This window comes from Dama dama, chromosome 28 (genome assembly GCF_033118175.1).
Source record: "Dama dama isolate Ldn47 chromosome 28, ASM3311817v1, whole genome shotgun sequence".
Lineage (NCBI taxonomy): Eukaryota > Metazoa > Chordata > Mammalia > Artiodactyla > Cervidae > Dama > Dama dama.
Window position 1 is genome coordinate 19,104,122 of NC_083708.1, and position 26,985 is coordinate 19,131,106.

The window sequence follows — 26,985 nt, forward strand, 5'->3', positions numbered from 1 at the left end:
ATCCAAAAGTTATGCTTCTTCTGAGCATTTCAAGAAGTGCATTTTGGAACTATTATTCTAATGAAACTACTTTTAAAATGTTTGCAAGCCTTTGCTTACTCTGGATTTTTGTGTTTCAACATCATTAGATTTCACTCCACTGTATTTACTGCAGTTAGCACCAAAACAAATTTCAGAAGTGGCTCCTACCCAACTACATATAGAGAATTAATATGATGAGAGATTTTGAGAAAATGATTTCTTTTAACATGAGGATGCTGATAAAATAGCCCAAGTTAATTTTAATATCTTAATTTATGCTATTATTAAAAATTATGGAAAAACTCAGATGAACTATTATAAGAGGAACGTATTATTCACCTTTTAGATACATGATAAAGTCGCAAGGATTTTTACTAAATAGAAAAGTAGAGTAACAGAATCGGAGACAAACGACTGCAGTTCTAATCCAAGACATGTGGTCCTAATGACCTGTGTGACTCTATGTGACCTATTATTTAGTAAATAATAGAACATGGCAATTAACATCTCTGTCATAACCTCCTCAACTGTTAAATGCTGTGTTAGACTAAACTAGAGAGTACCTATGAAGGCGTTTCATGGGTGGCCTCGGATTGCTGAGCAAGTGACTTTAGGAAGCCCTTGTTGCACCCTAACCAGTTCATGCTCACCCTTTGTCTAAATTACTACTTGTAAACTTAAAAAAGAACCCTTAGTCCACTGAGCTCAATTTGAAAACCAATGCACTAAATCATTTCTATAGTTCTTTTAAACTGTAGGATACTAACTGTGAAGTATTTATTTCTAAATTGTGTACTTTTCTTTCAGCACATTTTTTTCCATTCATATATTAGGTGGCCGATAAATACCAAACCCTAAACTTTATAAACTTTAACATTAACATGGTTCATCACCTCCTGCAAGGTTTTACAGACTGAAAACAGGTTCAGATAATTTAAGTGGTAAAGCACATCATAAAGTTAGCCCAGAATAGAATGAGACTTGGAACCTTGCTCATGTAACTTATAGGCAGAGTACATCATGAGAAAAGCTGAGCTGGATGAAGCACAAGATGGAATCAAGATTGCTGGGAGAAATATCAATAACCTCAGATATGCAGATGACACCACCCTTATGACAGAAAGTCAAGACGAACTAAACAGCCTCTTGATGAAAGTGAAAGAGGACAGTGAAAAAGTTGGCTTAAAGCTCAACGTCCGAAAACTAAGATCATGGCATCCGGTCCCATTACTTCATGGCAAATAGAGGGGAAACAATGGAAACAGTGACACACTTTATTTTTGGGGGCTCCAAAATACTGCAGATGGTGACTGCAGCCATGAAATTAAAAGATGCTTGCTATGACCAACCTAGACAGCATATTAAAAAGCAGAGACATTACTTGGCCAACAAAGGTCTATCTAGTCAAGGCTATGGTTTTACCAGTAGTCATGTATGGATGTGAGAGTTGGACTATAAAGAAAGCTGAGGGCTGACGAATTGATCCTTTTGAACTGTGGCATTGGAGAAGACTCTTGAGAGTCCCTTGGATTGCAAGGAGATCCAACCAGTCCATTCTAAAGGAAATGAGTCCTGAATATTCACTGGAAGGACTGATGCTGAAGCTGAAACTCCATACTTTGGCCACCTGATGCAAAGAACTGACTCATTGGAAAAGACCCTGATGCTGGGAAAGATTGAAGGCAGGAGGAGAAGGGGATGACAGAGGATGAGATACATACAGTGGAATAATACAGAGCCTTTAAGAAGAATAAGAAGGCAAGAATGGCATAACCAAGATGATGACACAGCTGTTCCTGACTTGGCTCCACTTTAAAAGAAAAACAAGTAACTATGCAAGAAGAAGACATCACTGAGCAAATCTCAGAACACAGAAATGAGGCTGAAGCACGTCCTGCACCACACAGACCGAGACAGGCTGCATTAAAGGGTGAGAGGAACAGCTACGCGCTGACCGCAGGGCCCTCTCCCCAGTGTGGCACCTGCCTACAGCTCCTCCAGTGGCAAAGGAGCACACAGGGGTGACATCCAGCACCCCCAGCACTGGGGGGTCACCTCTGGGAACTCCTGCTCTGGTTTCACCCCATGGGAATCACAGAGTTCTGTGGGCTCAACCACTGGGAATCTGACTGGGACAGACAAAGAGAGGGGGGCTTCCAGCCAGCAGCAATGGGGTCTTGGAGGACAGAGCTCCCGCCTGCAGAGCACACACAGGAAACCCAACCAGCAGCCTGCTCTGCTGCAGCCCAGCTGGCTGGCACAGTCTGCCCAGGGAACTCGGGTGGGGCGCAAGTCTGCCTAATTCGGGTCTCCAAATGAAGAGTTCTCCCAGCCCTGCAGCCTGGTCTGCCCACATCCAGCAGAAGAGCTGAGTTCTAGCCCCCCTCCCATTCCTCCATGTGGATCACAGCTCCCAGCCCCTCCTACCAGAAAGCCTCTTCAGGAAAAGTGGGGAGCTGCCTGAAGTGGGCTCTCCCAGCTCCACCCAGGCAGAAGTCGGGTCACAGCCCTGCCCACCGTGGAGTGTGGTCCCTGCCTGCCCCCATCTGATGGGAAGGGCTGACAAGAACACCCGAATACCTGGAAGCTGCAAAACCCAGCAATTCTTGAGCTGATGGGCAGGTGAGTGGGCAGAACGGGTGGTCCCCAGAGCAAAGCCAGTAGCACCTGTTAAGCCAGTGAACCTGGGGTGCAGGCTGACTTGAGTCAGGACCACAAAGAGCACCAGTGGCCTTGGAGATCCTTAGCTGATGAGCTCGGGTCAGGAAACAAACTCAGAGCCCCACTTGTTGCTGAAGACAGTGGTCAGCCTGCCTGACCAGGGAGCCTCAGCAGAGCACACAGCGGGCTCTGCAGCCCGCCTGACAGCCCTGCTGACAGTGGCACTTGAATGCAGAGCAAGGCCTGAGTCTCTCCCTGTCTGCAGATTCACATGTACAGAGAACAAACTAGCAGTTACCAGTGGGGACAGGGAAGGGGGAGGAACAATACAGGGGCAGGGTTTCAAACTACCAGGTGTGAAAAGAGCTACAAGGATGTATTGTTCAACATGGGAAATACAGCCAATGCTTTATGATAACTATAAATGGAGTATAACCTTTAAAATTTTTGAATCACTATATTGTACACCTGTCACTTATATAATACTGTATAGCAACTACACTTCAACTAAAAAAAAAAAAAAAAAAAACCAACACTGATTCAAGAAGAGAGAAAGTCTGAATAGACCAATTGCTAGTAAGGAGGCTGAATCAGTAACCAAACCCAGTGAGGAAAAGCGCAGGACCCAGATGGCTTCACCAGTAACTCTGCTGAACAACAGAAACAAAATCAAACTAGAGGAAACATTTCCAAATTCATTGTAGAAGGCCAGTACCACCCTAACACTAAAGACAGAAAATATCAGTACCAGGAAATAAAACTACCAATCTGTATCTCTGATGAACAGAAAAGCAAAAATTCTCAATATAATTCTAGCAGACCAAAGTCATCAGCACAGTAAAAGGAACATTGCTCATGATTAGGTGGGATTTATAGCTGGAATGCAAGGATGGCTCAATACATGTAAATCAGTTAATGTAATACACCACATTAACAGGAAAAAAAACTCTTATTTCAATAAGTACAGGAAAAGTGTGACAAAATTCAACATTTCTTCTGATAAAAATTCTTAACAAATTACAAGAATTATATCTCAACATAATTAAGGCCATATATGACAAGCCCACTACTAACATGATACTTAATTTTGATAGATTGAAACTTTTTCTCTAAGATCAAGAATAAGACAGGTGCTCACTCTCACCACTCCTGTTCAATATAGCACTGAAAGTTCCTGCCAGAGCAGTCAGGCAAGAGAAGAGGAGGCATCCACATTAGAAAGGAAGAAGTAAAACTGTCTCTATTTGCAGATGACATGATTTTATATTCCAAACATCCCAAAGACTTCAACCAAAAAACTGTTAGATCTAATTACTGAACTGGGCAGAGTTATAGAACCTAACATTAACATACAAAAATGAGTAGCATTTCTATACACTAACAAATTATCTGAAAAAGAAAGAAAACAATCCCATTTACAATAGCTTCAAAACAATAAAATACTTAGCAATAAAGTTAATCAAAGAAATGAAAAAACTTCTACTCTGAAAGATACAAGATACTAATAAAGAAATCAAAGAAGACATATGTAAATAGAAGGCATACAGTGTTCATGGATTGGAAGAATATTGCTAAAATGTCCACACTTATCCAAAGCCATCTACCGATTCAATGCAATCACTATTAAGATTCTAATGGTATTTTTTAAATTATGTTTTTTATTTGGAGTATATCTGATTTACAATGTTGTGTTGGTTTTTTACTGTACCTAATGACTTTTTTTTTAAACCAAAGCAGAAAGAAACAATCCTAAATTTTATATTGAATGGTAAAAAAAAAAAAAAAAAAAACCCTATTAGCCAAAGCAATCCTCAAGAAGAACAACAAAAAGCAGGAGGCATCACACACTTCCTGACTTCAAGCTAATACTATATAGTAATTAAAGGGGCTTCCCAGGTGGCTCAGTGGTAAAGAATCTACCAGACAAGGCAGGAGCCACCAGAGACTTAGGTAGGGTCCATCCCTGGGTCGGGAAGATACCCTAGAGAAGGAAATGGCAACCCACTCCAACATTCTTGCCTGGGAAATCCCATGGACAGAGGAGGCTGGTGGGTTACAGTCATGGTGGGTCACGAAGAGTCAGACATAACAGAGCATGCACACACTCACATAGTAATTAAAACAGTATCGTAGTGGCATAAAAACAAGGAGATCAATGGAACAGTTTTGAGCCAGAAATAAATCCACGCATATAAAGTTAAAACTAATATTTGATAAGGGAGTCAAAAACATTCTGTGGAGAAAACATAGCCTCTTCAACAAATGGTCCTGAGATAATTAATCACATATAAAAGAATGAAACTAGACCCCTATCTTACATGTCACAAAAATCAATTTGAAATGGATTAAAAAATGTAAGACGTGAAACCATGTAACCCCTAGAAGAAAACATTCAAAGTGAGCTCCTTAATATAGGTCTTGGCAATGATTTTTTTGGATAGGACACCTAAGCACAAGCAACAAAATAACAGATAAAATAAGTGACATTACATCAAACTACAAAGCTTCTGCACAGCCAAGTAAACAATCAGCAAGTGAAAACCTACAGAATGGGAAAAAAATTATTTGCACTAAGAGGTTAATATCCAAAATATATAAAGAACTCATTCAACTTGTTAACAAAAGACACAAATAACCAAGTAAAACAATGGGCAAAAGACCTGAATAGACATTTTTCCAAAGAAAATATACGAAAGGCCAAAAGTACATGTTCAACATGACTAGTCACTAGAGAAATGCAAATCAAAACCCCAATGAGTTAACACCTCACACCCATTAGCATGATGGGTAGTAGGATTGTAAACTGGTAGTCACTATGAGATAAAGGATAGAGGATCCTCAAAAAATTAAAAATAGAACTATTATATGATACAGCAATTCCATTTCTGGGAATACATCTCAAGGAAATTAAAATACTAACTCAAAAAGATATCTGCATTCTCATTTATAGCAGCATATATTTATAATATCTGAGACATAAAATAAGTGTCCACTGATGTCCATTATTCATCAATGGATAAAGAAGTTGTAAGGGGTGTGTATGCATGTGTATGTAATAATCTTTAAAAAAAAAAAAAAAACTCATAGAGAAAAGAGGTCAGATTTGTGGTTACTAGAAGTGGAGGTAGAGTTGGCAGGGGGTAGGGGTGGTGAGGAGAACTGGATGACAGTAGTCAAAAGGTACAAATTTCTAGTTAAAAAGTACTAGGCATTTGATGTATATATAGGATGAGGACTAAAGGTAACACTGCTGTAGAATATATATGAAAGTTGTTTAACAGAGCAACCAAAGAGTTCTCATTACCAAAAAAAAAAAAATTCTTTTTTTGCTTTTTCTTTTCACTGTATCTACATGAGGTGATGGAGATTTAAACTTGTTGCAGTAATATCTTCGCAATATTGATAAGTCAAATCTTTATGCTGTACACATTAAACTTATACATATGTCAAATTATGCCCCAATAAAACCGGAAAAACAGAAAATAAAAAGGAGGCAATTTAATATATGTGTATGTGAGTGTACACACATATATATATTACATGTATATCCACAAGGATATGTAAAGAGCACCAAAATATATTTTCAGTGAAAAAAACATGAAGCAATGTGTATGGTACACCTTCACTTGTAGTTAGAGGGTAAAAAAATATACACACATATAACCATGTGCATGGAGAGGTGATTTCTTAACAGAAATTACTTCTTGGGAAGGTCACAAAGGACAGCATAGACGGGACACTGGTGTTTCATTACACACCTCTCTGTATTATTTGAACTTGCAGGCCTTTTTTTAGTGCTTCTATTATTTTTTCAGAAGAAAGTTATGATTTTAAATATTAACTTGAAATTTATATAATTGTTCTATCTAAATGGGCAGTTTTTAAGAACACTACAAAATTTACTCTCTGCAATGGTTTAAACTTTGCCTTTCAATCACAGATCTTATAATTTCATTGTAAATCTCTACCAAAAATGATAAAAAAGAAACTTGTAAACAACAAAATCTAGCCAATATCTTAAATTATTATGCAATAAAAAATTAATAGGATCTCAATAAATATTTATTTTATAATCAGTTCCTTTTTTCAACATTAGAAATCTTTCATTTCTGCAACATTCAGTAATAGACATAAGGATAATTTTTTAAATAAATATGGTTTACCATACTAAAACCTTTTGACACATGAAAAGTTTAAAAATATGATTTAGACTCATCAGATTTCAGACCTGAGAGTGGCCTCAGAATCATTTAATTCCACAAATGAAGCAACCGAAGTTTGAGCATTAAGAGGGCTCACAGCATCAGAGCAGGGGAAGAATCGAGTTGAACTCCTGGTTTGACTTCTATTACTCTGTCTTAGTTAACTTCATTCTTTTACTAAGACACAAAGCAGGTAGGTGAGGCAAACATGCCTTCTGGGTTTGAGTTTCAGGGGGTGGGGGGAGGAGTGGGGAAGTAAAAGAGCAGAAAAACCTGCTCTTAGAGCAGAAAAAACTCTAAGCAGAAGTTTAGAGCAGAGACCTAGCCTCGAATAAGGTATGGCAGGGAAAGATTCAGAAACAGCAATCTACCTGGCCAACACTGCACAGCTCAGTTCTCATTCTGTATAAACTAGGAAGGGTAGGGAAGACAAGGCTGAATCAATTCTTTCTTCTGAAACTGATTTCCAGTGGAGGACGATATTATTATTTTATCAACAAGAAACAAATACCAACTTGAAAGCAGCCTTCGGATAAAAGGAATCTGAATGCCAGTTTCTTATAAGGAAAACTGACAAAAGAGAAAGTCTATTCAAACTTTCTTTGAGAGCTGTATGATATTCAGGCTACTCAAATAATTACCCCAAATCTTTAGAAATTTCTTAAAAGGGAGAGAAAGCCTACTTAATAGTTCCATTATATTTTTCTGACAAGGTTATTCACTCTGTGCCAATTTGATGTTAAAACAGAGCTGGATTTTTTAATGTATTAAAAATGTGTGCCCTACAGTTTACTTGAGTACTTGTAACAATTATGTACATGCTATTATACTTATCATCTTTTCATAAAGCTTAGTAGATAATTTCCCATTTAGTGATTAAGGATACTTACAATAGCTAGCAACTCACGGTATTTGCTTTATGACAGAGTTGTTCGTAGCTCTGACTCATCTCTACCACATCCTTAGATCAGGAAAGCAACCTCCACTGTAAGTCTTTCTTACAAGGGATGGGAGAGAACTGGTGTCTTTAGCCCCTACTGGAGGCCAGCTCCAGGCCCAGTGAACAACGCTGCAGTTGGGCAGTCATTAATAGAAACTGCAAATTCGGGAAACTGCTAATGAAGCTGATAACAATGAACAATGATATTCAATCAGTGATTCTCAAAGAGTGGTGCAGGGACCCTCGAGATCTGAGACGCTTTCAGGAATCTGCAAGGTCAGAACTACTTTATGATACAATATTGCTTGCTATTTTCACTCACCATCATGAATGTATGGTAGAGTTTTCAAAAGGCTATATAACATGTGATACTACATAACGAATGAAACGTCATTTATTGCTTAATGCAACAAACGAACATTTTCCAAATGACAAACATTTTCCAAATGAGTAATGCATGGTAATACAAAACCATTCATGGATAAAACATTCATTCAAAGGGGAAGACCAAGGGATTTTAATGTGCTAGAGTATAAAAAGTTCTTTGATATGATTTTAGATTCCACATTGCAACAAACCTTTGAGAACACCACTTACTAAGTTTTGATATAGTATCAAAGAATATCCAGTTATCTGAAAAGTTTTTAAATATTCCTCTATTTTCTAACTCCTATAGACATCTGTGTGAGGCTGAATTTTCTTGTATTTATCAACCACAACAATATATCGAAGTAGACTGAATGCGGAAGCAGCTATGAGGACCCAGCTGTCCTCTATTAAGCCTAACACTGAAGAAATTTGTGAACATATAAAATGATGCCACTCTTGTCCCAATTTATTTTGGTTTAGAGAATAGATGTTTTTCATTAAAAGATTTCATGAAACCATGTAGTAAGTTTTTATTAATTTTAAATAAATTAAGAAATATTTTTGGAGAAGGACATGGCAACCCACTCCAGTGTTCTTGCCTGGGAAACCCCATGGACAGAGGAGCCTGGCCGGCTACAGTCCTTGGGGTCAAAAAAAATAAAAATAAAAAAAAAGAAATATTTTTAAATGTTCTCAATTTTAATTTCTAATATGGTAAATATCAATAGATATACCCATATAAACAAAACTCCTGTGGTACTGGGGGGTGTGCAATAATTTTTAAGAGTATAAAAGGGTCTTGAAAACAAAAACTTTGAGAATCACTGCATTATATAACTATTAATATTTTACTGCCACAAATGTTAGCACCTTAACAGTTTTTTTTTTGCAGCTTTTTACATTTGTTGCAGTTTTAAATATTAATAATATGCATATAACTATTAATATGAAAATAAATATATTTAAATGGGGCTGATATTTTGACAGGACTCTATTCAACAATCTTACTAAAGTTAAAGTCAAAATGAAGGTATAAAGCCGACTGTAAATAAATAAACATGCAACCTGATTTAGCTGTCTGCCCTTTTGGACAGAGTTCAAATTTAACCAATTTTAAATTTAACAAGTTTACCCTGTCAAGCAGCTCTCTATCCCAAGTATACATATGGCCTAGGACCCAGCAGACCACATCACACAAGGCTGGCAAGAAGCAACTGCCATGGGTGACTGTCCCAACTCATACTTTTTTTGGTTCTGTCTAACCATCTATCTGCTTCTAAGCCACTATTTTCTAAAGTTACTGAGACTATGCATTCTGTCACTTTCATCAACTAACAAAATAAACCTGTTAATCAACCTATAGAGGGTGCAGAGATAAGTTTTTCACAGCTCAACTATTCAGAGGTAACCTTGAAGAATGCTTTCTTTTGCCTCCCGTAAAAAGAAAATATAACACAAGGGTTCTAAGAATTGTGGCTTAATATCCCTTCCGGGATGAGGCAATCTACAAACAAACAAACCTGCCTGTCACAAATTCCAGCCTAAGGACTCTTAAAATGCTATGTGTTAGTAGCTCAGTCATTTCTGATTCTTTGAGACTCCATGGACTGTGTAGCCTGCCAGGGTCCTCGGTCCATGGAACTCTCCAGGCAAGAATACTGGAGTGGGTTGCCATTTCCTTCCAGAGGATCTTCCTGACTCGGGGATTGAACCCGGATTTCCTGCATTGCAGATAGATGCTTTACCATCTGAGCTATTAGGCTACACCAAACAAAAACAGAAAACACCACTCATCCTTAGCAAAGAATGGCACAAAACTTAAAAGTCAGCACTACAAGGATTTTACTGCAAATTCAAGGGACACTCAGGACTTTCTCTGATTTTAGTTCATTTGCAAAATGAAACACCACAATAGTTCTTAGACTCCTCCCTTACCCTTACAGTCAGTGGTACTGAGCTGGGAAGAAAAAAGATTAAGTAAAATTTGAAAAACTGAATAAGGCTTGAAACAAAAAAACAAACAACTACTGAGAGTAGTTAAATTAGCTAAAATTTTAAAAACAAAGCATAAGATGAGCGGAATCACTCTACCATAATCATATAAATAAGGTTTACAGCGTAGTCTATAATGAAAAGAATGTGGTGTCAGCAGAGGAAAAGACATATACATCAGAAAAAGAGACTAAAGAATCCAGAAATAGACCCACAAAAATATGCCCAACTGATTTTGAACAAAGGTGCCAAATTCAAGGAAGAATAGCCTTTTCAACAAATGGTACTAGAACAACCAGGCACTACATAGGCAGGGAAAAAAAAAAATAGAAATGAATGTCAACCTAAACCTCACAACTTATATAAAAATCAACTCAACATGAATCATGAACTTTAAAGTAAAACATAAAACTGTAAATCTTTTGGATAAAATATAGTAGAAAATCTTTAGGGCTACAGGCAAAGGGTGACAGGGATAGGCAAAGAATTCTTAGACCTGACACCAAAAAGCACAATCCATAAAAGAAAAATCTGACAAATTGGACCACATCAAATTTTTAAAACTCTCTGAAAGACTCTGTAAGAGGATGAAAAGACAAGCTACACAGTGAGAAAATATTTGCAAACCATGTATCTGATGAAGAACCTGTATCTATTACATATAAAGAACTATCAAAAAATCAACAGTAGAAGAACAAACAATTAGAAATATAGGCAAAAAACAAACAAATGAACAGGATCTACTAATGGCAAATAAGCATTTAAAAAGATGTTCAACATTATAGGCCATTAGGAATAATATTAAGTTAAAACTAAGAGATATTGCTACACAGCTATAGGAATGGCTAGACTTTTAAACAGTGGGAACACCAAACGCTGTCGAGGATGTGGAGGAAGTGAATCACTGATAAACTGCTGGTAGAAACGTAAACTGATACTACTACTTTACAAAAGAAAATGGCAGTTTCTTACAAAACCAAATGTGCTTATCAAACAATTCATCAAACAATTTCATTCATATAACCCAGAGAAACGAAAACTAATGTTCACACAAAAACCTGTTCATGAATGGCCATAGACCTAAGGACTGTAGCCTGCTCTGGACAGGCTCCTCTGTCCATGGACTTCTCCAGGCACGAATACTGGATTGGGTTGCCATTCCCTTCTCAGGCAGAGCTTCCCAACCCAGGTCTCCTGAATTGCAGGCAGATTCTTTACTGTCTGAGCCACCAGAGAAGTCAGTAGCTTCATTAGTTAATAACTAAAACTGGAAACAACCCAAATGTCCTTCAACAGGATATACCATAACATTCTTGTATATCCATGTCATGGAATACTACTTGGGAATAAAAAAGGAACAAACTATTGATACATGCAACAACTCTGATGGAGCTCAAGGGGAAAAATGAAATCTGCCAACCTTAAAAGGTTAAATAGTAGAAGATTCCATTTATATTACATTCTTAAAATAACAAAATTAAAGAAATGGTGAACAGATCAGTGGATGCCACACCAGAGTGCTAGGGAAAGCAGGAAGGTAACTATGCCTATAAAAGTTGGTAACACAGGGGAGCCTGTGATGGAACTGTTCTGCCCCTTGACCACAGTGATGGCCACGTGAATCTGCATGTGATAAAACTGCACGGAACTAAATACACACACACATACACACTCAAACACAAATGAGTCCATGTAAAACTGGTTAAATCTGAATAAGGTGGATGAGCTATATCAATGTATCACTCCCAATTTCCTGATTATAATATTATATTTGTCTATGTGCTTCCCTGGTGGTTCAGCAGTAAAGAATATCCACCTGCAACACAAGAGACACAGGTTCAATCCCTGGGTTAGGAAGATTCCTTGGAGAAGGAAATGACAACCAATTCCAGTATTCTTGTCTAGGATAATCCCATGGACAGAGGAGCCTGGTGTACTACAGTTCATGGAGTTGCGAAAGTGACTAAACAATAACATATTATATTCTACTTTTGCTATATGTTACCACTGGGGAAAATGGATGGAGGGTATATGGGATCTATTTTTTTTTTTTTAAACTGCATGTAAATCTACAATTAACACCAAAATTTTTTAAAAATTTCTTACTCCAGTAAGAAAAACCTAAGAATTGAGAACACTATACAGTAAGTATTTCAAAGACCTGAAGCTTCCCTGAGGGCTCAGCAGGTAAAGAATCTGCCTGCAAGGCAGGAGACACAGGAGATGTGGGTTCAATCCCTTGGTCAGGAAGATCCCCTGGAGGAGGAAATGGCAACCCACTCCAGTATTCTTGCCTGGAGAATCCCATGGACGGAAGACCTTGGAGGACTACAGTCCATGGGGTCACAAACAGTTGGATGTGACTGAGTGACTAATACTTTCACTTTCACAGCCTTACCACATATGACTGATTTTCATGCTCTCAAGTGAGTAGCCACATAATTCAACTCCATCTACAACACAGAATCCACAGATTTGTTCAAGTTTTCCTTTCTTCTCTGTCTTTCCTCCTCTACCATTCCAACAACCCCCTTCATAACAGGCTATAAGAGAGAACTGCAGTATACATGTGTGGGGTGTGTGCATACATGTGTGTGCACTACAATTCTATGTTCTCTCTAGTTTTACAGAAATACACACAGAGGTGTGGGTTGTTTTTAGCCATACTTAATAATCAACCTTCTGTGCTCTTGGTTCCTAATTTTAAAATCCATATGGGCACATTTTGTACTTCCCTTTAAAAATAAACATCAGCTATTCATGACAATAGTTGCTTCCATCCCCTACCCTCACCCCACTACCTAGGTAGGTAAATGGTCCTTCAAAAAAAGTTTTCATATGGTTGCTCTGCAGTTTGACTTGATCACTGGTGGAACCTATGCAATAAGATATTTTCTGTATACTGAAGCAAAAGTTAATGATTGCTAATATTGGAGAATAAGCTAAGTTCTTTTTCTGGCCACTGATATACACTCGATTTAATAAGCCACTCTCTTTGGGCAGGGCATTGGTATATAGAGTCTGTATATTTTTCGCAACCTTTGCTTTCCAAACAGATTATATATATATATATATATATATATATCAGGTAGCTTCTAATATAAGTTCTCCATATAACAGTCATGGGGTAGTACTCTTTTCCTTTAATTTCAAGAAAAAAAATATTTTTGTAAGATCTGCTGTATTCTCAGACTATTAACTCAGCATCATTCCACCCACTTTTCACATCAAGTCTTACTTGAGGGAGTAGAAGCACACCCTGCCCCAAAATATATCTTTCACAAATGTTCAAAGAAATAAAAACAGAAATTATTCATGTGGCATTTCTTACACAATGGCCCCAAATGTCAGTTTTATATACTATAGTTCTTATAGTATCATTTTCAATTTTCAAGAAACAATCACATAATCAGTGTATTTCCCCCAAATAGCTAAGATTTGGGGAATTAAACATCTATTAGCATGTGGCCCATTAATGTACACAATTTTTCACATCTTGCTCTTAAAGATAAAATCTTAAATTTTTCCTAATCTCTTACTCAGAAAGATACTAAAAAAAAAAAAAAAATCAGATTTCATTTCCAAGCAAATGCTGAACTGCAATAAGCAGTCTTAAAAGTGCACATCAAATGCCCAATGAAAAATAACACAAAACAGCACAATTAGAAACTGTGGAAATTTTACCTTAATTCTTCTCTCAGTGTCATCTAATTTTAACTCTGCAGAAGAGAGTTTCTTTGCTAAATCATCTCGTTCAGGTAGGTGTTTAGCTTCAGAGATCTTTTTCAGTTTCTGTAAGGAAACTTTTGTCCTAAGCAGTTCACCTTCTGTCTCTTTCACCCTTTTTTCAGCTGCCCGTTCTTTCTCTTGAGATTTTCTTAAGCGGTCTTTGAGTGCTGTAATCTCATTGTTATGACGAGCAATAAGTTGAGAGATTTCATTTTCTGTGTCTTCAAACTTATTCAGGGCTTTCTCCTGCCTGTACTGAAGCCTTTTCAAAGCCTTATTTTCTTTTAGCAGCTCGGCTAACTTGACCTGGAGTTCAGTTACTTCGTTCTGCAATTCATTGATTTTTAGCAGTCTTGCATAAAGAACCCGTTTTGTAACAAGATCAGGATCTTTCCGAAGGGGCTCCCTATTGAGGCTCTGGGAGCGAAATCCTGCTTGGACTCCCTTTCTGTTTGGTGAACCCTTAGGGCTTGGTTTCCTAAGGGCTGAAAAACAAATAGTAATAACGTAAAGTGAAAGCTGTATCAGATGTAGAATTATTGACTCATCCTAACACAAATGAATCCATAATATTCTTTAGTCATTTTGTTTTCTTTAAGGAAACATTTTTAAAAAATGATTCTACAATATTTAAATATTTGGTTTTACTTAGAGCTTTTAGCATGTCGTTTTTATTAAGAAAGGTTTGAAATCTTTTAAGACAGTTCAAGAAACATATTCTGATCCAGCAAAACAATATGCCATGGTTCACAAGGAATTATTTTACACTGTTTTAAAATATGGCAACATCAGACCACCATTTTTACCTTTGCAGATAAGATGGTCAGCCAGTATTCAAACATAGGCACCATCAGCATTAGCACAGTGCCTAATAAATACAAAATATCATGATAATCAAGTCATCTGTGCCAAGATATTTGGGATCACAATTTGAAATATGGAAACATATGATTTTTTAAATTAATTAGAAATCTTTATTTCAGGAAAGAAGATGACAACATGACCGCAAGAAGATTTGGGGCTCAGATTTACTACTTAATAGATCCTTGGGCAATTCAACTTAAACCTTTTCCAGGTCTATTTTCCCTTTTGTTGTGAGGATTAACTGAAGTATGCGTATAAGACAGAAAATTCTCCACAAATATTCTCTGTCAGTATTAAGAACTTAATCCCACGTATCAGTGATTGAAAATGGAAAACACTTTAGCAGTACAGATGTGATTCTAAATGCTTTCTCAGAGGCTTTCTTTTGTGTGATGTTCAAATAAAAAACATCTGGCATAATTTAAGAACAAGATAAACGACTCCAGCCTAAAAAATTAAAAGCACACGAAATCTTTAAAGTGTACATATCACAACATTTCACAAAAATTTTGAATATTATTTACTCAAAGTTCATTAAACCTTGGCCTCAATATACAGAGCACCTGCCCTTTAAAAGAGGCATCTGGAAGTTTGCCAAAGTTGAGAACAGCGAACTTTAATCTCTAAGGTGACTGCATTTTTTCTAGAAGGAAATGCATTCCAGAGGGGAAAAAAATGAAGAAAAACTAGAAAATCCAATCTTTCCCTACCTACTTCACCAGCCATGGATACCCTGATTTTACCATGTAAACAAGGAAAACATGTTTACAATGTAACATTATAAAGTTTCATTTAAAGACACAGAAATTTTGCAGAGGGTATATTAAATGTGTACTGATTTGGGATTCCAGCTCTATACATGCATGAATGTTTGAAAAGAAGTAGTAATAAAAAGAAATGAAGGAAAGCCTATTAGTAACTTTGAAACTATGCTATCCAATACAGCCACAGGTGGCTACTGAAAACTGAAATGTGGGTGATCCAAGCTGAGTCCATAACTGAAATACACACCAGATTTCAAACACCTAACTCAAAGGAAAAAAAAAAGGAATGCAGAATATTCCACACACTATGTTTTATACTAACTATATTTAGAAATGATAATATTTTGGATATTCTGAGTTAAATAAAAATTATTAAAATTAATTCCACCTTTCTACTTGTTTTTCTTTTGGCAATAAAAAATTGTATGTGTGGCCTGCATTTGTGATTTGTGTAATACTTCCATTGGAGAAACTGCTCCAATTTTAAATTGAAGCATCTATCATTTCAATTTTCTTTCTTTCCCAACATACTGAGTAAACAGAGTTTTAGTATCTATATGCTATTATAGAATATGTATTCAGCTCTTGGAATGACAGAAACTTTATACATAAAAATGGTTGCACATAAGAATAAATGTTAATCATCCCAAATCTCTGATTTTTATGTATAAAATTATATTGCTCAGCAAATAAGATTTCATGCACATGGAAACTTAATTTGAGAAGTGAAAGTCTAGATATTGTACAAATCAGGTTACAAATTCTCCACTAATATTTTGTTCTAAGATATAGCCAGACAAAAAGGGTTTCTGCCACCAACATTTGACATCCTCAAAATCTGAACATTGTTTTCTACTATATTCTATTAACCAGATCTCAAAAAATATCTCTCACCTTTCATTTATCTCTTTCATTTTCAAAATGATCAAGATGAAATACAGGGCTAGTAACACTCAGAAGAAAGATGACTGACTGTTGAAATCATTCTTCATCTCCCCCTTGTTACCACCAAAAAGAGGGTGGGACAAATACTGTTTTCCTTCCATCAGGTGTTAAAATTACAGTATGACTCATTAAAAAAACATGTAACAAAGATAAACTATGCATCTACCAAAAACGTAGTATGTCTATATTACCGATAAAATGAGAAACAGAATATGTACATAATATGTAATATATAAATATGTATAACTGAAATTATTATTAAATTGTATTATACATATAACTTCTGATAGAGCACAAATTTTATTTCTAAAATAATAAAATAGGCTGAAAATGTAAAAGGAAGAAGGAAGAATATGTTACCAAATGTAAAATTTTGCAAATTCAAGTGTTCAAGATGCTTTTTAAATCACATTTGGTTTTTCCTTAGTTTAGTCGACACTGATAATTGCCAACTTAAGCCGAAAGAAATCAGTGATTGGGGACATTATCAGTTTGCCCTGTTGGCTTGCACTAAAGTAGCCATATTACCACAGACTTTAATTCAAAGGACAATGCAAAACAGAAAACAGTACAAGTCAGGTTGAAATTTTTCTGGGTGATACTCAAACTGTTTCTCACGGCTTTTTCTCAGATATCTTCTTAAATAAAACTGCTTCTAGGTAAGGAGTGAAAAATTAAAGTATTCCTACCAATAATTCCCAAGGTATGTGAATGATTTCTTGGGAATAAACAGTCATTTATTCTTAATTATATAGCAAAAGTTTAATATCAGATCATGCTCTCAACCACAAAATCAAAACAAGAAAATGACCCTGAGACAGATTTGGAGGAAGAGACTATGAAACCTGCAGCACTGTACTTGTAGCAATAATAAACAAACAAAAACATACCAGCAAAAACCATATAGAAAAAAAAAAGAAAAAACTTTTAAAGTTTTTAAAAGTTGTTGTTAAAAGTTGTTAAAAGTGTCAACATCCCTGGGAAGCCTGATCAAGGATTCACAAAAAGGTTGCTTTCAAAAGAAACACACATTCTTTGCAGATTTTAAAAAGGTAAATGTTACTTTTCAAAGTAAAAATTTATAAAGGCAAATTTAATAAAACCCCTGCTTCAAACTTTTCAATAGCTAACTATCCCCCCCACAGAAACAGTCAATATCTTAACACAGGATTCTAGGCATTTCATGACCTCACCCTGTTTTCCTTTTCCGCTCACATACTACTTCTTGCCTTGCAATCTTACCACTCTAAGCTACTAATGTGATGGCTGTATTGTATCTATTAACCGATACTATAAAACCTCATTTTACTGATGCTGGGAAAGACTGAAGGCAAAAGGAGAAGCGGGTGGCAGAGGATGAGATGATTAGATATAGCATCACCAACGCAATGGACATGAATCTAAGCAAACACTGGGAGATCGTGAAGGACAGAGAAGCCTGGCGTGCTGTAGTCCATGGGGTTGCAAAGAGTCGGACACGACTCAGTGACTGAATAACAACAAATAAAACCTCATTTACTTTAGCTTACCTATGATGTACTATTAGTCCTTACATATTTTGTTACTAAATACATACAGATTTTCTTGACTAGGGATTTATTAAGATGAAGAAGAGATTTCCAGAACATTATGCAGTCAAATATGTATTAATACCTAGCTCCAGACTAATAACATTCTAACAAGAAAAATTATTTCTAAAGATTTATGCTGTTCCATTATAACACCATTTAATAGAAAACAGACTGGTGGTCCCAAATTCCATTTCTAAGCTGAGTTTGAACTTTTTCAGTAAGAAGAAGTAATTTTACCCAATCTATAAAAAGGTCCCTTAACCACTTTATATCCATGCCTTTCACAACTTTCTGAAAATAAAGGTACAAATGTTTTGTGATTTTTTTTTTTTTTTTTGCCTTTACAAACCCCAAGGCTATCATTTATTCAGGAACAAGCAAAAACAAAAATGAGAAACCTCAGTTAGAGTTCTTTCTTCTGGATACAGTATGGCTGTGAATGTAACAAAGGGTAGTACACTGTGAGCAACATTTATAAAAATATACCCTATTCTCATTCACACAGGTTTCCTTAAGCACTCAGAATGAATATTCTAGGTCTACTGGAGTCTTTTAAAGGATGCTTACCGTGATGATGCACTTGGCTCTCTGAAATTTGTTTCTTAGGATGTTTTCCCTTAACACTTGCAGGTGGGGAGGGATGCACCAGCGACGACCGGCCAGAAGACTGGGGAGTAGTTCCAAATTCAGATGAACAGTAATCGTGTCTGCTTGTCTTACTTTCTCGATCAGTAGCTGGACTTCTTTCTCTTTCCCCCATGGCTTTGAAAAATAGTCTCTATTCACATAATTTCACAGAGTCTTCTCAGAAAAATCCAAAATAAGCCTGAAGAGCAATTTTGCGTCTTCAGATCCTGGGGATAATATTCAGGTCTGTACAATCTGTTTTCTCTATGTACAGAAGATATGCTTTTTTCCTCTACAATTAAGGCAGAGGGAGGGAAACTCATCATATTTCATGAAATAGATTTCAAGAGTTAATTACAATGAAAGATACCAAAAGCAAAACAACATATTGCTTAGAACTTTAAAAAGAGGCCATAATTTAATTCATCTATATTTTCATACCTAGTTGTCTACAGTATTTGGAAAAATGATAGACTGTCATAGACTAGATAGAGAATGTGTAAAGTACCTGACATACACCTGCTTCTGAATAAATGTTAACTGAATTTGACTCCCTTGAATCTTAAGATTTATAACAAACACAAAAGCTAGGTGAAAATAAAGTCACCAGTTTTTGGTTTTGGTGGTGGGGGTGGCGGGAAAGGTAGTAAAGAACAAGCTTGCTAACAAAAATAAGAAAAATATCTAAGACTGACTGCATAAAAATGTAAAACTGAACCATGCAAAAAATTAATCAAATTAAAGCATGTGAAGAAAAATATTTGCAACATGAGAGAAAAATCATGACCATCCTTAACAATCAATAAATACCTCACATCATGCCACAAGAAAGATAGGAAGTCAAAAGATAAATGGGCAAATACATGTTAAGACCCACAGCAGGCAATACAAAAATAGGCACAAAAAAATATTTAACTTCACGCATCATTTTAAAATCTATCAAATTACCAAAGATTCCTCAAAATAACACTCAGTGCTTCCAAAATGGCTATCAAAACAAGACTGGGGGAAAAAAAGCTGGCAAAATAGGTTAAAACTTTAATTATGCTTTTAACCTTTGATTCAATAATTCTATTCCTGGATACCAAGAAAATTACCCTAAAAACAGGGGGCAAGTTATGCACAAATGTTGAATGTGGCACAATTGAAAAAAAGTAAATGTCTAACCATTGCAAAATAAGAAATTAAGAAAAGTATTGAAAAAAATTAATACAGCATAGTATTATGCAGATGTCAGAAATGTTTACAAAAAGTTTGTCAACAAGGAAGATGCTTATACTATTATGGTAAAGGAAAAATTCAAAGTGTTGTATACAATATGATCTCAACTACACAGTCATTGAAAAATGCTGAGTCCTCTTTTTAACTGAACTCAGGAACTGGGGAAAAAAAAAAAAACAACGCTGCAAAAACCAAGGTACGTACACAAAAATAATTTCTGTCTGGGCAACACGAATTTTAGATAAGTTTATCTGTCTCTTTAACAGAGTTTAATTTTCTAGTAAAATGAAACCGGATTACTTCTATAATCAGAACAACTGTTCTTAATATTTAGAAGAAACAAAGTCCATTGAGGAAATGCGTGTTAAAAGAATCCTGGGTCTAGTAATAAATGAAAAAGACATACACGAGGCAGCATTACTGCTGTTGACTGCAGCACTGTGTGGTGGTAAAGGCCTAAATCAATCAAAATGACCAGCAACAGGGGACTGGCTACCTACACTGTACACGTCCACACAGCGAAGTACTGTGCTACCAAGCTCTTAAGGAAATGAGGACTACCTCTGCACACTCTCTGCAGTCTGCAGTGATCGCCAAGATACACGAAGAAAAGGGGGAGGGAGAAAGGCATGCATAGTGTGCTACCACTTATTGAAGGAGGGTTATAAATTCATCTATGTAACTTTCATATTTTTAAAAAGGAGAGGAACAAACTATACCCTTCATGAAAACACAATGGGTTCTTCAGGGCAGGGGTGTCCAACAGAACTGTCGGCAAGAAGGGAAATGTTCTTAGAGAAGAGACTGGTGGTTGCCAAAGGGGAAAGAGATGGGAAAAGAATGGAGGGGGAGGTTGGGGTTAGCAGATGTAAGCTTTCATATACAGAATGGATACTGCACAGCACAAAGAACTACAGTCATTATCCCATGATAAACCATAATGGAAAAGAAGGTATTTATTTAAAAACAAACAAACAAGGTATATATATGTCTAACGGAGTCACTTTGCCTTAAGGCAGTAATTAGCACAGCACTGTAAATCAACCACACTTCAATTTTAAAATACAGAAATGGTTTAAAATCAGTTCGGGATGATAGCTAGCTGCATGCAGCTACTGAACACTGAAATGTGGTAAGTGTGAACGAGGAACTAATTTTTAATTATGCTGAATTTTAATTAAGTGCTAAAAGCCAAATGCACTGGTGGTTAGCTGACTGGACGATACAGCTGCAGAGGAAGGGAGGAAGCCGAGCTGAGGGACAGGGATAGGAGTTAGACTTCTTTATGTTAACTTCTGTAGATTCAACACTGGAAATCATACTTTTTAGAAATTAGGTTTTTAAAAAGCATTTCCTATGAATCAAAAGAAAATCTAACTGTAGGTGGCTCAGACAGTAAAGAATCCAACTGCAATACTGGAGACCCGGGTTCAATCCCTAGGTGGGTAAGACGCCCTGGAGAAGGAAATGGCAACCCACTCCAGGATTCTTGACTAGAGAATCCCATGGACAGAGGAGCCGGGAGGGCTACAGTCCATGGGGTCATAAAGAGTCAGACCCAACAAAGCAACTTTCAATGAGCAACTAACACTTTCACTTTCATATATACAGTTGGTGGCAAAGTCACACAGATTAACCAGTACTAACAACTTTAAAGAACACAATCCCTAGAGAGATGATCCTACTGACAAAAGAGGTCCAAAATTTTTCTAAAAACAATGTTCAATAACTGCATTGCTGGTATTATTCTACAATCTAGAAATATGGTCATACTAGAGAGCAAGAAAGATATGAAACACTCGTGATGGAGTGTCAGAAGGGTTCAGGACAGTGCTCCAGGAAGCTCCAATCAGTCAACGATGGGACAATTGCATCTTCAATGAGAACTGTATCAGCAAAGGATTAAAACACATAGAATGTGTTTAAATTCACGAGGTCATATGTTATTTTAAAAAACTAATGAGCTACCTCTGAAAGATACTAAGGAACCAACTCATTCATCTGAAAATTGACAGATGAAGAGGAAAAAAATCCAACATGTATCCTGTCTACACTGTTACAAGCTGTATCTTAGAACAACAAAATAGTAGATAAGAGGAAGTACTTCTTTACAGAATTATTCTAGCTAATAAATTAAAAAGGGGGATATTCGAATGACAGAATTAGAACATTGTCATTTTGCAGTTACTAATGAAATAATGAAACTAGATCATGCTCACTAATGGCTGCTAACACCACAGAAAGTAATCAGACATGGTGTGCCTCCAGAGGAGACGCAACAGTTCCACTGAGGTAATAGATTCCTTCTGCAAGAAAAACAAAATCTGATTTTGATCAAACTTCTAAACTGAAATGACAATTTATAGAAAATACAGGGGACAGAGGTAAAAGGAAGCAATTAGCAAATGTGGTACAAGGAAGAGGTACAAGGAAGTAATTAGCAAAATGTGGCCAATTCTGTAGGACCAACTGGCTTCTTTAACATAAATTGCAAGCAGAAAAAGAAGAGATGGGGAGAGCTTTCTTTATATTTTAAAAGCCTCAGGAACACAAACAACTGCCATCTATGAGCCTTGTTTCAATCCTAATTCAAACAAATTATGTAAAAGAAAATTATAAAATTATAAAACTGAGAAAATTAAAACACTGACTAGATATTTAATGACATTAAGGAACTGCTATTGCTTTAGGTAAGATCATGATATTGTGGTTATTTTTTTTTTTAAAGAGTCCTTATATTTCGAGGCAGATGTTGAGATATTTATAGATAAAATTATATAATGTCTGGAGTTTACTTCAAAATAATCCATGGAGAAGGAGGTAAAAGTATATGTTAAATAAGACTGGCCATGAGTTAGTAAAACAATGTAAAAACTGTGGAGACCTGCAGCTTCAATATCACTGCTTTTGTATTTGTTTGAAATTTCCCTTAGTAAAAAAAAGATTTTTAAAAAATCAAGCAAACTAACTTAGAACTTAGATTTTATTGCCTGGCAATCTCACTCACTGTTAAAATTAGCTTTTTGAGCTGAAATCAGCAAAGGCAAGGACTAATACTAGAAATATATAAATCAGTCTGAAGCTTTCACTTTGCAAATCATGAAAGAAAATATTTACACATGTAAAAAACTGTCCAAGAAAAAAGGATAATGAATTAAAGCAATTAAGTGGATCCATCACTTATCAGCTGTGCAAATTTCAATCTACATCTAAATCTCAATTTTCTCCTCTGTAAAATGGAAATAATAATGGTATCTTCCTTAGAAAATTGCTGTGACAACTAAATGGAATAATTTACTATCACACAGTAAGCACTTGGTAAATATCAATAATTATATTTATAATACAAACATACAAGATGGTCGGTAAATTCTGATTAACATTCCCTGTCAAAGACTTTCAGTTTTAATTTTAATAGCATAATTAAAAGTTGACTATATGATACGGATGAGGATTATTTCTGTTTATATGCATGTAGCAGAAGTAGTTCCCTATGACCTATCCCCTCTAAGTCAGGAATCCACCTAACTTTTCTTGCAAAGGGTAAGAATCCACAAAAACATTACCTGTCATTCATCTCATATGTACCAACACTAGCTCTCTCCCTACCCACCCCCTGCCCCCAATATATGCATCTTTTTAAAAAAAAAAAAAGAAACAAGGAAATATCCGTTGCCCCATTATCCAAGTCTTGTTGCCTGGGACAACTATTTTAATGGCCTATACTTTTTTGCTTATACTATTCCTTTTTATTACTAAAGTATAGTTGATTCAAAATACTGTGTTAGTTTCAGTGTGTATACGTGCGTGCTAAGTTGCTCCAGTCATGTCCGACTCTTTGTGACCCTATGGACTGCAGCCCGCTAGGCTCCTCTGTCCATTCCCTTCTCCAGGGGATCTTCCCGACCCAGGGATTGAATCCAGGTCTCCTGCATTGCAGACCTGGGTTCCATCCCTAGGTCAGGAAGATCCCCTGGAGGAGGGCATGGCAACCCACTCCAGTATTCTTGCCTGGAGAATCCATGGACAGAGGAGCCTGGCGGGCTGCAGTCCATACGGTCACAAAGGGCCGGGCACGACTTAGCACGCAACACGCAACTACACGTTGGTTATGCAGTTTTTTCTTTAGAATTTCTGTCCTTTTTTCTAGAGAGGAAAAAAAATTCTTCTTACCACTGATATCTATCAGTTTCTTAGTCATTCTATCTGTAGCCTGAAATCTGTTATTCTTCCTCTTAAGGACATTTTTTCTTGGAGACCAGTGATTTCCTATTCTAACTTAAACCAATTACTTTCTACTTGCTGTACCAGTCATTCTGGAGTTATTTTTATTGTACTTCTATGTTAATCTACCTTTTCTAGGAGTCCATGTCATTTTTATTAGTTTTCATTGTGTTCACTGCTCCATATTCTCACGTAACTTCTTCAGGAAGGGTCACCTGAAGTGAAAGCTCTGAGTCTTTGTATGCCTGAGAGTGTCTTTATTTTGCCTCATACTTGGTTGTTTTCATAGGTTCCAAATTCTAAGTCATTCTCTCTCAGAACTTTGGAGACACCGCTCCACTGTCTTTAAAACTTCAGAGCTGCTTATGAGATGTGACAGTCATTCTTTTATTCAACATATGTTTCTTGTGCTCTCATTATGCAACAGTAATGAAAAAAACAATGAAAAATCTCTGCCTTACGGAGTTTACACTCTACTTTTGTCCACCTGATTCTCATTCTTTATAGGTAGTCTTTAAAGAAAAAACAAAACTCCTTAGTTGCCTTTAGGAATTTCCCTCTTGCTATACTGAAATGTCACAAAGATGAACACATAGGTGGGAGGTTTTTTTTTTTTCATTGTGTTGCCCCTTTCTTCCCCTCTTCCTTATTGTGCTTAGGTTACATTTTTGATAATTGACTCTCCCTTTACTCTTTTTTAAACTTCTACTGGTTAAATAACAGACTTTGTCTTTTTGTTCTATTTTCAAAGACATTTACTCAATTTATCTTCAAAACCATCCAGGATTTTTGAATTTGTGCAAAAATCTTATTTTCTAAGAACTCTTTCTTGTTCTGATTTTTTTAAAACAATTATTCTATTCTTGCTTTAATGAGGCAATAGGTTTTCTTCCCCTGAGAACACTCTAAATAGACATTTTGTGTAAGATCTCTTCTGATGCAGAAATTATCTGTTTCACATAGCTACAGTTTTTCACTTTGTTTAGCCTAGGCTTTTTAAATACTGCTAATTTCTTTGAATTTTTGGTCACCCATAGGAAAGAAGAAAAAGGATGAACAAAACTGCACGTGAGCATGGCCTCCTGACAAGCACACGCTGCTTCAGGGTGAGCAGCAAAGACTCAGCACTATATGGGGGACTGACTGAGAGCTAGCAAAGAGGAGGGATTCTCTCCAAACACAAATGTCCACCATGGCAACTCTACTTTTAAAGTGTCATCTTTGTTTTCATTTCCAGAAGAAATTACATCTGTATTTTTTAATGGGAAAGAGAGGAAGGGGTGAAGGGCAGAGAGAATCACACTGACTGTTGATGTGCACAGGCTTGGGTGGTAAAGGAGACACAACTATTCCATTCACCGTTTTTCAATTATTCTTTCTTCCCATTTTTAATTTTTCCTTTCTTTTTAAATCCTAAGATTCTCTGAGAATCTGCAGGATACATCAGAATACTTCTTTCCCTCCTGAGTATCTTGTGACATAGTTCTCTTTGTTCTAATCTGTTCCATGCATCATTTCCCTTTCCTGTTTCAGAAATGTGTTGTATTAATAATCTCTCATCCACTGAGAGTACTCTATCATCCTTTCAATGTTAAAGGTTTATTCTCTTTTATCTTTAATGTGATTTTAATGTTGTCTCCAACTAGAAGAAAAGACAAATACATATGGTCAGATCTGCATCTTTAACAGCAAATATAACTTTTTAAGTAAATGGCTATTTCTTTCTTTTAAATTTATTTTTAATTAGAGGATAATTGCTTAACAATGTTGTGTTGGTGTCTGCCACACATCAACATGAATCAGCCACAGGATGAGTTATCTTTAGGCTAACTATTCCTAATAAAAATGCTCAAACTTTTAACAGAACTTGATATAAGCAATCACTTTTCCAAAGTTTACGAAACTACTATTCAATTCATACACCTATTGAATTCAGTCAACAAAAATTACTAATGGCTACAGATGCCGTTTAAAGCCAATGAGGAAATTAAGATGAGTAAAACATACTATGAGTTCAGTTAAGGTAGGGTCTGGCTCTTCCATGACGGCCAGTTAAGGAAAAAAATCACAGTAAATTATACTATGTATCCTTTATATAGTCCCTAAAAATATTACATGTTAACTACATGAAAGCATTTTTTAAAGTGATAAATTCAGTCCCAGAACAGCACATATATCCAGAGAAAACTATAATTTGAAAAGATACATGCAACCAAATGTTCACTGCAGCACTATTTACAATAGCCCAGATGTGGAAGCAATCTAAAGTCCACTGACAGAGCAATAGATAAAGAAGATAAGGTACATATATAGAATGGAATATTAGCCATAAAAAGAGTGAAGTAATGCCATTTGCAGTGGAGGCCATGGATGGACCTAGAGATTTATCATATTAAGTGAAGTAAGCCAGACAGAGAAAGACAAGTATCATGTGATGTCACTTACAAGTGGAATCTAAAAGAAAAATGATACAAATGAACTTATTTATGAAAGAGAAACAGACTCTCAGACTTCAAAAACAAACTCACCTTTACCGAAGGGGAAACACTGGGTGAGGGACAAATTAGGAGTTTGGGATTAACATATACACATTACTATATAAAAAATACATAATCAGCAAGGACCTAGTGTACAGTACAGGGAACTCTATATTCTGTAATAAGCAATATGGGAAAAAAACCTGAAAAAGAATAGATACATGTACATGTATAACTGCATCACTTTACTGTCCACCCGAAACTAACAGAGCATTGTAAATTAACTATACTCCAATAAAAAATTAAAAAAAGAATAGTCCCTGGAACACTAGACAACATTTTCTTCCCTTTGCAAACTTCTGATTACTTAGCATCCAT

At 36.2% G+C, this 26,985-nt stretch overlaps 1 protein-coding gene across 2 annotated transcripts in view; it reads right to left on the minus strand.

Moving 5' to 3' along the window:
• Nucleotides 1–26,985, minus strand: part of LCA5 (lebercilin LCA5) — a 58,701-nt gene that overhangs the window by 24,923 nt on the left and 6,793 nt on the right. For both annotated transcript variants that reach the window (XM_061131499.1, XM_061131500.1), the window contains exons 2-3: nt 18,626–18,977; nt 13,870–14,399 (exon numbers count right to left, since the gene is read on the minus strand). In XM_061131499.1, the coding sequence (XP_060987482.1) occupies nt 13,870–14,399; nt 18,626–18,818 (723 nt within the window). In that variant the 5' untranslated portion in view covers nt 18,819–18,977. The remainder of the gene's footprint in view (nt 1–13,869; nt 14,400–18,625; nt 18,978–26,985) is intronic.